At 39.9% G+C, this 12,500-nt stretch overlaps 1 protein-coding gene across 5 annotated transcripts in view; it reads right to left on the bottom strand.

The window, feature by feature from the left end:
* The window catches only part of LOC138010389 (probable ATP-dependent RNA helicase DDX60), an 80,013-nt gene that overhangs the window by 66,165 nt on the left and 1,348 nt on the right, over window positions 1-12,500 (bottom strand). For all 5 annotated transcript variants that reach the window (XM_068857337.1, XM_068857339.1, XM_068857340.1 and 2 more), the window contains 8 exons: window positions 9,996-10,087; window positions 7,963-8,067; window positions 7,344-7,467; window positions 6,986-7,155; window positions 6,282-6,679; window positions 5,836-5,940; window positions 5,309-5,437; window positions 4,986-5,144 (listed from right to left, as the gene is read on the bottom strand). In XM_068857337.1, coding sequence (XP_068713438.1) covers window positions 4,986-5,144; window positions 5,309-5,437; window positions 5,836-5,940; window positions 6,282-6,679; window positions 6,986-7,155; window positions 7,344-7,467; window positions 7,963-8,067; window positions 9,996-10,086 — 1,281 coding nt within the window. In that variant the 5' untranslated portion in view covers window position 10,087. The remainder of the gene's footprint in view (window positions 1-4,985; window positions 5,145-5,308; window positions 5,438-5,835; window positions 5,941-6,281; window positions 6,680-6,985; window positions 7,156-7,343; window positions 7,468-7,962; window positions 8,068-9,995; window positions 10,088-12,500) is intronic.

Raw genomic sequence — 12,500 nt, 5'->3', positions numbered from 1 at the left:
GTGTGGGCCAGACATATCAACAACAAAAACTCGACCCTTCCATGCAAAATCTTCTCTGCTGGATGGAGAACGAAATGACAGCACGCCTACGTTCTGGAGCTACAATACGGAAAACCGGTACAACGTCTCGTCCAGCGGTACATCTCATCAGCTCCAACGACCCTTTTGAGGAACGTAGACACGAAAGTGGCGTTACAAGCAAACTAGGTGATCGCAGAAGCAAGCAATGTTACGTCTGCAAAGGCGAGCACTATGTGGATCAATGTTAAGATTCTTACCCATTACACCAAGCGAGCGATGGAAAATTATTAAGGAGCAACGAGGATGTTTCTCGTGTTTAATGCGTGGAAAGGGACACAATAGTAATAATAATAATGTTTATTTCTTATATTGCGCAGTCTAACATGCGATAAAGATATGATCGAATGCGCATTACAAACATTAAAATCTTAAAGCAATAAATGGCTAATCCAAATAATGATAATAATAATAATAATAATAATAATAATAATAATTTACAATTTTCGGAAAACAATAAAAGTAAAATATAACTTAATAAAAGAACTAATAAAAAGCTAATTTAAAAAGATGTGTCTTTAGTAAAACTTTAAAAGTATTCAATGATTGACATTGTCTAATTTCTAGAGGGAGTCGGTTCCATACTTTGGGCGCGGCATTTTCAATCGCCCTATATCCAAGTGTCTTTTTTGTTCTATAGGTAATGTCCACCAGGAGTATGCCCCGGTATGATCTCAACTGATACCGCGAGCTCTCTTTGATCTTTATCAAGTAGAAAAGATATTGTGGTGCGACGCCGTAAAGACATGTGTGAACTAACATTGCTATCGTAAATTCTTTTTCTGTAGGTAACCGGAAGCCAGTGCGGGTTGATCAGGGATTGCGTGATATGATCATACCTGGATACAGCACATGCCAGCCGAGCTGCCTCGTTCTGCAGGCGTTGCAGCTTACCAAGATGAACAGCGGGCGTACCATATAGTAGACCGTTACAGTAGTCTAATCGTGACATGATAATAGCCTGTACAATGGACTTCCTATTGTAGAGTACTGTGTGGGAAGAAGTGTTCCAATGGCTCCGCATGCAAGAGGCGTACACGAGATACTCCATGAAGAAGGTTCAAGTACCCTGATTGTGGCCTTTATCCAAGACAGCAGCAGAACCATTTTGCCCGTGATATCTGGCTTTATGAAAGGAAAACAAGGCGATCTTATGTGTTCTACGATAGCGGAGCTCAAGTCAGTCTTATCCAAAGTGCACGGGCAGAGCAGCTAGGACTAGAGCACAAGCCTGTCAAGATTGTGATAACCAAAGTGGGCGGAGTTGAAGAAGAGCTCCACACGAAACTGTACAAGGTGCCATTGTATACCGACAGCGGGAAGTTAATTCAGACATTCAAGCCGTGGGAATCTCCCAGATATCCGAAGACTCCCCCAAATTAAACATAGATCACATATCAAGTGTCCTCGAAATACCCACAGACAAGCTTTACCGTAAAGGAGGTCCAATCGATCTTCTGACGGGAACTAATTACCCTGGGTTCCATGTCGAAAAAACGAAGGTCAAGATGGTCTCGTTGCCAGGAGAAGCCCTCTGGGGTGGGTCATCTTCGGCTCAGATTCAGATGATGCTCAGCCTGAAACCAAACAAGTCCTTCACGTCCGTCTAGCGGAGCCTGTCGACCACACTGAATCTATGGGTGTGTCCGTGTCACCATGCCACCGAAATATCCTTACAAGAACGCGCCGAGATGAAAATGATCGAGGAATCTTGTCAATTACAAGGAGACAAGTGGATAATGCAGTACTCGTGGAAAAGGGACCCAAGCTGTTTACCTAATAACTATGCACAAGTTCTACAGAAACTGGAACCTACAGAACGACGCCTCATGAAACAGCCGGATCATGCCAACAGCTACAACGCACAGATTAAAGAAATGAAGTTTTCAAGAAAGCTAACGGAGGACGAAAAGAAGGAATGGAAGGGACCAGTGCACTTTGTAGCCCACCACGCTGTTGTGCGCCCAGAAAAGAAGACTACACCGATCAGAATCGTGCTCAACAGCTCAGCTTCCTTTAAGGGCCACAGCCTGAACGACTATTGGTACAAGGGACCTGATCTATTGAACAATCTATTTGGTGTTGTTTTACGATTTAGAGAAAATGCAGTTGCCGTCTGTGGTTACATAACAAAAATGCACCACATGGTTGCCATCCCGCCAGTTGATCAACATGTCCACAGATTCCTATGGAGAAACTTCGAAACGGAACGTGAGCCGGACACTTACGTTAAGACCGTTCTCACATTTGGAGACCAGCCAGCACCAGCGATGGCCATCACAGCAATGCGCAAAACGGCAAAACTAAATCAAGAAGCAAAACCAAAGGCCGCCAAAGCCATCCTTAACAACGCTTATGTGGACGACATATGCGACTCGTCCGTCGATCCTAATGAAGCTAAAACGCTGATCGCTGACATTGACGAAGTACTCGCTACTGGTGGTTTTCAAGTCAAGAAGTGGACATCAAATGTAACCCTGGATTCTAAAGAATATTCTGCAAAAATCGTGCTTGGAGGCGAAACACATACAGAGAAAGTTTTAGGAACTGTCTGGCTTCCCAAAGGAGATAAATTTTCATTCAAGATCAGAATCGAAACACATGCAGAGAAAGTTTTAGGAACTGTCTGGCTTCCCAAAGGAGATAAATTTTCATTCAAGATCAGAATCGAAACACATGCAGAGAAAGTTTTAGGAACTGTCTGGCTTCCCAAAGGAGATAAATTTTCATTCAAGAACAGAATCGAATCAGCTGTAAAAAGGAAAATGCAACAGCGGGCCCTACGAAGCTAACGAAACGTCAAATTCTCAGCAAGTTGGCTGGAATTTTCGATCCGATTGGAGCGGGCGCCGCAGTCCTTATTAAACCAAAAATCGCTTGGCAACAACTTTGGCAGATTGCACTCAGTTGGGATGAAGAAGTGCCACCCAACGCGTGGGTCAAATGGATGACTTTGTTTGAAGAGAAGACCGCACTTAACGATGTTAAGTTTCACCTCTGCCTGACTCCGCCTGGCGCTAATGGTGACCAGTCCTTGGTTGTCTTTTGCGATGCCTCACGACTGGCATTCGGAGCATGTGCTTACGAAAGATGGAAACTCATTAATGGAAGGTTTGGTACAAGGTTTGTTGCCGCGAAAACAAGAGTAGCTCCCCTCAAGGAATTAACCATCCCTTGAATTACAAGCTGCTGTGCTCTGAAGTTGCCTTGGAAAGTCTATTCTAGAAGAATCGAGATTCAACTTTGAACGAGTACGCTAGTTATCAGATAGTCGCGTCGCCCTGGCTTGGATCAAGGGGAAAACACGCAGCTTTAATCCCTTCGTATCTTACCGTGCTGCTGAGATTCAATCTAACTCCTCGTCCGAAAATTGGTCACACTGCCCCACTTTACTAAACGTTGCCGAGGACTTGACCAAGGGTATTTTAACAGGCGAAGTACATGGAAGATGGTTTAATGACCCTGAGTTTTTACAGCTTCCCGAGGAGGTTTGGCCTATGGAACATGGCGTGCCCAACATGGCAGAAGTGAATAAGGAAAGAAGAAAGGTGCAAATCACATGTGTTGTTGCTGTCCGCCAGCCTGTCCTGAACTGCCGAGAGTTTTCAGCATAAAGGCGACTGCTAAGGGTGACTGCTTATGTGTTTCTCTTTTGTCACAACCTACGTCTCAAGTCAAGGCAAGAAACCAACGCCCAAGAAAAACGAGTCGGTCAATTCAGTGCAGAGGAAATTTAAGATTCGGAAGAATACTGGACAAAGCAAGCGCAGAGTAGCCTTTATAAGAGAATGGAAAAAGAAGACTTCAAAACGCTTAGTCCGTTTTTCGACGGGAAAGGTATCATAAGAGTCGGTGGACGTGTCAACCCCGACCTACTTTCCTATGAAGGAAATCACCATGCTCTCTTGCCTCATGACCATTGGATATCCACTCTTATCACTCGCAATGCACACCGAATAGGACATACAGGTGTTGCCGAAACGACCTCCAAGACCAGACGAAATTATTGGATAATCAAAGGAGCCAACATTGCCAAGATTGCAAAAGAACGATGTACCTTCTGCAAAGAAACAGAAGCCAAGGTAGAATCCCAGTTCATGGCGACCTTACCCGGTTGTCGCCAACAGCCTTACACACCCCCATTCCTCTACACTTCATGTGACTACTTTGGGCCAATGAAAGTAAAAGTGGGAAGGAACAAACCCTCGAAGCATTATGGGGTAATTTTCACATGCCTCAACACAGGAGACATTCATTGTGAGCTGGCTACCGATCTCACTACAATGGAGTTCCTGCAGGTCCTGAGGAGGTTTTTCTCCTATCGTGGTTATCTCAAAGTCCTTATAACCGACAATGGTTTACAAATGTTAAGAGCCGAGAATGAATAAACTGCACCCATAATTTAAAAAAAATAAAATAAAATAATAATAATAATAATAATAATAATAATAATAATAATAATAATAAGGGCAAAGTATAATGGCTCACCATCAAACTGTGTTCTTGTTGTTTTTTCGAAGCGAAATCTAGCAAAATTTCTTTTTCAATTTTGATGAAAAATTGTTCCACTCATGCTTGTCGGATTGAGATGATTATAGCCAATCACACACTACGTGCCTCTTTGGCCAACATCTCATATCCAATTTTTTTCCTCTAAAAAGAGAGGTCATTGGATGAGAGGTTGTGGAGCTTGCTTCAGAGGAAAGGGGATCCTAATAGAGGATTTACAGAATTCTGTATTGATGATCAAAGTGAAAGCTTGTTGTCGAAGGCGTAATATTCCTGGTATTGCTTCGTCTTTTTTTTCTAACGCTACAGCTACGTCTTCCTAAGAGAGATCTTGGAATTCCCCTTTGACTGAAAGGCGTTGCACCAGACACATTCAATAGTTACTGATCCCAACTAACCTCTTGGAAGGGATAAATGTGGCCATCGCTTTCTTTGCAGTATCGATCCAACAAGTTGGCGTTTATGGTCTGTGCTCTGTATTTCAACGGCAGTGTGTTTAAAAGTAGAGAGTGAAGCAAGAAGAGCTTGATTCTGTCTTCGGTAGCTTTCATTCTTTTCTGTTGCAAAACCAAAGAAAAAAATGCGAGAGGTAAACTACCAAATTTACACTCCTTCTTTTTTTTTTTTTTTTTTTTTGCGGTTCTTCAAATCATTGGCATCATTTCCGCTGGCTGTCTAACTTATTATTCTTAAAATGCAACAACTCAATCAATTCACGAACCTCGTTAAAGTTTGGCTCGTTAATGGCCTTGTAAAGGACCATTTCGCAAGCAAGCATAGTAGCCAATCCACGGCAGCCGCCTTGTCGAGGAGATTTGAGAGCAGTTTTGACCTTTTCTTTAACGTCAATCTAAAACCAGCAAAAAAGCAACGTTCTCCTTAGAATATGGATGCTACATATTACATTTCATGAAATGTGAAAACTTTACTATCTGCTGTCACTATCAGAAAATGAATAAACTTAATTTTATATAAGCCTCTTGGTTTCGTTTAGGTTTCTTCGCCATTTTTTTACCTTCGACTCGAAAACCTTTATTCTGTACTTCTTCTGTTTTATCCCCGACACACACCATGCTCACGTCTTCGTCACATTTTTTTTTTCGGGATCAAATTTGATACCATCTGGTAGCGACATTTGATCTTGGAAAAACTGTTGCAGGGAGTGTTTCGAGGGGTAAAATGCTACATTATTCGAGGCTCATGTTTTCTTTCTTTCTCTCTTTTTTATAGTAAATGACAAATCACAACCTGACTCGATGAAGAATCTCCTAAACATCCACGTTCATTCTCTGAAGCTTCCCTACGCCAGTAAGACATCAGAACTTTCCAAGTTTCGCGCACTGGCTCCAAATACTAGTGAAACAAATAATAAGAACATAATAATAGTAAAATTCAAGAACATTATGATAATAAAGCTATTATATGCCTTGCATAACGACAACATCGACATGAATTAACATTAATTTAATATAATGATAAAACAATAATGCCATCTTTGACTAAAACGACTTCGCATTACTACATTTTTCACACAAAGAGGAACGTTTGACTAGCTCTTGTCCATAAAAGACCAGACGAGAGAAAAATTAATAAATTTTGTCAATGATCAATCCAGTTTGGAAAGAAATAGAATAAAATTCTTGTGAAACGGGTGTTGTTCAAAACTGGTGTAACAGGTAATTTGCCCAACTTACCTTCCTGAACAGCCAGTTGTGGTCCGAAGTAGACTGCGTATAGAATCCCATCACTTTAGTCGCAGTCATCTCAATGCCAGAGATAAATACACAATTCAATTCCTGCCCAAGACTATGAAACAGAAAACTTCTGAAGAAAAACTCCAGACATAACTGTTCCTTTTTAGTGGTTTCAAAAGGAACATTCTCCGCGTCAGTCAGCAGGAGAAAGGCAGGAATTTTGTTGTTAACATATTTTTTCCATTGTTCTCCCCAGAAATTATCAATTGAAGTGATAACCGTAAAATCAGTATTGTATTTAAGGTGAAGAATAAGGGATTGGCGAGCTAACAGCATGGACGGCTGGCTATTCCACAGGATTTCCATGTCTTCAAAGAAGACGATGTGAAAAACGCCACCTACATAAAAATAAAAATAAAAAGGTGGAAAATAGATTACATCATTATCTTATAGGTTAGATTATTATCGTCTGCTTTTTTTTGACATTGTACAATTAAGTTGAATGGGGTAGAATAATCACAGAGTAGATCAGAAAAATAGATATTTCTTTCTTGGGGTCCCTTTCTCTGATGTTGTCGGAGACTGTCCGTAAGATCCCAAAAGAATCGATGTCGTCACACCAGCTGGCGAAACTAATTGATCCAGAGAACCAGTACCAATTGTTAACCTCATCGTACTTTTTGAGAAATGACATGGAGGCTAACCTTTATCGGTGAAGTATTGCAGGAAGCGTTCCAGTAGATAAGTCAAGTGAAGAAACTGTCCACCGTTACTCCAGTCCAGGATCCTCTCTCCAAGAAGTTCGAAAAGCAAAGAGTCACCATCGATCATGAAGATCTCAGCGTCTACGAAATCCGTCAGTATGTTGATATGCCTGACAGGTGAAATGAAAAGTAACGGATATTAGTTTGTGCACGTGTTTTAGCCATTCAATGGTTCAACTAAAATCTGTGGTTACTTATTCGTATGCTAAATTTAAACTTCCCCTCGTGAACAAAGACCTTTTAGTGCATACCGAACCTTTTTGACCTTAGCCAAACCCCAGCTCCTACTTTAACTTACAATGGTGTCACTAACTGTCCATAGAAGTATCCGCAGACTAAATCCTTCCACATAGAAATATTATGTCGTCTTTTCTTATCCTTGTCTTCTGTTCGATCACCCGTCTCCAGTGGACCCTCTGCCTCTGCAAGAAACGTAAAGACGATGGGTAACCAACCTCTCCACAATTTCTTCACTTAAATGATAAAATTGAAATTTGCAGGTCATCGCTTGAAATTCGCGTTCCTTCGAAGTATGTGCACAAAGATTATTATCTACCGCAACAAGACATCAGAATTCTAACCTGTACCTGTAAAATTCAAACCAAAGAAACATGACGCTCATTTATCGTATCTCCTTTAGTCTTTGTATGTGTAAATCATATGATGCGAAGACTTTGTTATGTCCCCTTAATGTCCATATTAACCGGGTTTCACCATATTTAAAATTTTTGTTTTTTTTTTTTTTTTGCTTTGTCGTCATGAGTCGGGCATTAAGCGCAAAATTCCCGAAGTAACGATCCCCCGAGTAGCTCGGTTAGACGTTTGACTCAACTCAGTTTGCTTTAAACGGGCCCTTGTCAGTACTTTTACTTTATTGATTTCTATAACCTATTTACCATTTAGTGCCACTTACTAACCATTATCTACAAGATCGAGGTACGGCTCTCTCTCCTCTAAGGATTCATCCTCATTATCCGACTTGCCGTCGTCACTTTGAAATTGAAGTTGGCCCTCAAAGTCATCTGGATTTAAACGAAAGCAAAACCCCGTTTATTCTGTTGTTCTCAACAACACAATGCTGACAATTTTAAAGCCTACAATTGAGAGCAGTCAACTTATCGGGGTTCTGTTCCCGCTCATTTGAATTAGAAACCGGCGACTTATATTGCTGTGGTAACATGAAATTTTGAGGCAGAGTTTTTCAGAGGACGTTTAAGCCAACAATTTGCCAAGAATGAATAGTTTCAGGTAACATGAAGGAGCAGATTGCACTTTTATAGTGGAACTTAATGTATAATGAGTGGTCTTCAGGGCAACAGCTAATTGTTTCCCTAAATGGCTATTGAAAATAATATGATTTTTTTCCCGAGACGCGCATTAGAACGCGCCATTGGTCAATGTAAAGTAATAATTCGCTTTCTTTTTGCGTGCAAAAGCATTCGCCTGTCACCCTCTGACGTCAACGTTTTCGCAATGCGCATTTGGAAGCAAAGTTGGCCACACACTTCCACTGTTAGATGTCATGCGACTATGAAATAGCTAATGAAGGCGTGCTGTTTGGCAAAAAACTTGATACGTGAAGTAGCATGATCGCTACGATTATTATGACTATTTACTTATTTAAGTAAAGCTATGATCATTCAATTGGGTTTGAACCCGTGACCTCACGATACCGGCCGGTGCGACGCTCTAAAAAACTGAGCTATGAAGCCACTGACGTTGGGGGCTGGTCATTTGTGGGTTCTAATTTTCCATCTCTTGGCGGGACCACGTTCCCACACGGACTTCCTAGAAAAGTCAGGAACTCTCAACATGCTTGCGGCCGTGCCTACTAAAAGACGCTTGCGCTGGCTTGGCCGTGTTATTCGCATAATGTATGAAATGAATCATATACTGAACTTCAGATATAAAATCAGTAAAGCTATGATCCTCGCTGCTATGGAGGCAATTTTAGCAATGGCAGTTCAGTATATGATTCATTTCATATATCATTTCCTTAATTGATTCATTCCTCACGGGAAAGTTAGAACCTATATATACAAACGACCAGCTCCCAACGTCAGTGGCTTCATAGCTTAGTTGGTTAGAGCGTCGCATGGGTTCAACCCCCGTTGAAGTCCCGAACTTTTCAGGCTTCTCTACGCGATTGTTAAAATTGCGTCCATAACTACGAGGATCATAGCTTTACTTGATTTTATATCCGCAGTTCAGTATACAGTATGATTAATTTCATATGTCATTTCTTTCATATATTTTCATAATGTTAACATCAAAATTTAAAAACAACCTTTTGAAACGGTACACAACGATGTTATCTTTAAATGGGAGCTTGCAAATATCTATAGATGTATATTAAATGATGCAAGCTAGCAAAATGCTCATTTCTGCACATTATTATATCTCTCAGATAGTACGCACGCTGTAATGGGCTAAATTAGCGGGCCGTATTCTACAGTACGGCCCGCTGAACAGCCCGCTAAATTTAAAATTTCGACAAAACATCATCTAGCGAGTTTTTCATGTCATTTCTGTTGCATAAACTTGTACTGAAAACTGTTTAAATCTTGCAAGCAACTATTTCAAAGTTAACAGCCAAGAAGATTTAGTTTTTGAGATTTTGGCACGGCATTCTTTGTGGCAGTTGAACCTTCCGCTTCACTTTGACTAGTTTCCTTGTCCGCGCGCCGGTTAACCTCAGAGATATAATAAATATCTTAGGAACCTCGTTTTCTCGGTCCGTACTGTAAGTTACGGATCCTCGTTTTTTCCCGTTGATTTATGGCCCACGCGCTTCGCGCATGGGCCATAAATCAACGGGAAAAAACTCGGTCCGTAACTTACAGTACGGACCTCGAACTCGGTTAGTAAGAGGTATTTCATTTGCGCCATTGTGGATACAAATAATGTGAATAGACAATCATTACTAATACAGTGCGACAAAGTTGTATACCGTCATCCGAAGTTTCGTCAGTATCTGAATTCAGCGAATAGGGAACATCAGAATCGTCATCACAAGCGTAATCCTCACCTCCCTCAGTCATCCTACATAGACAAACATTATGTATATACAGTCAGAAGGAAAAGGCTAAGCTTGTAAGCATATCTATTCGTCGCCAATTCAAATCATGAGCGTCTTGTGGTGCATATTAATATTATTATGATCTTTAATCTTTAATCTTTAATCTTTAATCATTATTTATACAAGGTAAAAATTCATGAGGTATAATAAATTACATTAAAATGTCTAAGATCCTAAAACTAAAATTCTACAATTTTAATCCTAATACCATATTAACTTACAACAATATTCCACTTATAAACCTGATTTCCATGAATACGGTGTGCTTAAAAAAGTATGATAGAGAAGGCGTTTAAATTGATTTAATGAAGCAGACTCTCTAATGTTACAGGGTAAGCTGTTCCAAAGAGTTGCACCACTGTAACTGATCTGTATGAAATGGAGACTGCCGACTGCAGATTGCAGACTACAGACTGAGACCAAAAACGTCTCTTTGTGCGTAGATAACTGTGCTAACTTTTGTAAATTAAATTCAGATTAAATTAATTAAACAAATTAAATTAAATTAAATGAATGAAACTAGCACTCTAACGCCGAACGATAGCAAGCAAGCACGTGTTTTAGATTTATTTTGCATCAAATCAGCATTAGTCTTCCACCATAAGCAAGCAAGCCATAAGCAGTTTTGATAAGCAGTTTTGATTTTCAGTATTTGTGTTGCATTTGCCGTTTTCTTGCATGAGCAGTAGTTCACTGTATCATCATGTAGATTTTATATGTAATAGACGAGTTTGGATAGCAGCAGTCATTTTACAATTTTGAGAAACAAAGCCTTTTTTTTTTAAACATGTTTCGACAGAATCTTCTGTCATCTTCAGCTTAAACTACAAAGTACAGAGTTGAATACATAGTGTGCGCAAAATGCTAATTAACTATAACAAGAAAAGGAAACATGACAATGTAGAATATTACAAAGAGAGTTTTAAATTGACATGATAAAGTTTATGATTTAGTGAAGGTTTTTCCTATTGGATATTAATGGCTTCTTTTATCTTTAGCTGAAAGGTGGTGGAAGCGTGTTCTGGGATACTGAAACAATCATTAGAGCATGAAGTGCGCAATGCTGAGAATTTTGAAAGTGTTGATAAGGCCTACAAGATCAACAACACTTAATTGGTTTTTTACGAGGATATTACGAAGCTCACCAGAATATCCTTCAAAATAATCTATTTCTAGTCCATCTAGTTCAAAATATTATGAATCGTTAAGTCACATTTGCCCGTCAAGACTGTAATCCCCCGGCTTCCGTCTCTGACACTGCAAATACCTTTTACTTTAAATTATCCTAAATTGGTCCTTTTTCTATCATCACGCAAAAAAAGCTTCACCACTTTGTTAAACGTTATTGTAAGAGCATTGATATTAAGTGAGTTTTCTCATCCTTTAAAATCGGTAACATGTTTAGTGTGAAAGATGCTAACCCCCCTGGGCTCCGTGTGGGTGTAACACCTGCTATGTCGGCGAAACTACCAGACTGTCGTTGTAATATTTTACACTGCCATCTTTCCTTTTGTTCTTATAGCTAATAAGCATTTTCCGCACACTTTATATTCAACTCTGGACTTTGTAATTTAAACTGAAGACGACATAAGATTCTGTTAAAAAATGTCTTAAAACAACGTTGTGTTGTTTCCTAAAATAGAAACGTTGCAGGTAGCACGAGTGTCATTGTCCGTTCCGGCGATTGACAAGTCTGGACTTGAGTAAAAGATAAACAATGCCTTTGAAGATTGCAATAATGAAGGGAAGAGACGAAAGGAGAGAATCATGGCGCCAAACGTAGGCTTTCCAACTACCGTAGTATTAATTATTACGCCCGCATCTACAGTGGAGCTCAGATATATCCAAACCAAAATGTACACGTAATTCGATGAACAATTCTTCGGCTAAAGAAAGAGTATTTAACCGTGTGAATGAACGATTTGTAACAAATAGAAAAGGAGAGGTCGTTTTTTCGACAACGACCTTCGGAACGCTTCAGAAAATTAACACTTTGCAAGAGACTTGCCGACACGTGCCGAAACACAGAACTCAGTTTTGCTTGAACAAAAAAAAAAAACTAATTTCGGGCGACGCGTCATAGAAATATGATAAACAATCCTTTGGTTAAAGAAAGAGCATTTTACCGTTTGAATGTGTGATTTGTGTCAAATATAACCGGATATATCATTTTTTCGACAAGCATCTTCACAACGCTTCCGACAATAAACATTTCGTAAACGAATTGCCGATTCATGCCGTAATACAGACCTTTCCTTGTAAAAACATAAACTGTTAACGTGTTAACATAGGGAGTTCAAGCGATTGTTTTAATTTTCTTCCCATTTTTGGTAGCTAAAGATTAATCAAGTGCTAGTAAACGGTAGTTTGTTGTTG

Source organism: Montipora foliosa, chromosome 7 (assembly GCF_036669935.1).
Source record: "Montipora foliosa isolate CH-2021 chromosome 7, ASM3666993v2, whole genome shotgun sequence".
Lineage (NCBI taxonomy): Eukaryota > Metazoa > Cnidaria > Anthozoa > Scleractinia > Acroporidae > Montipora > Montipora foliosa.
This window is presented reverse-complemented; position numbering and strand designations above follow the sequence as displayed.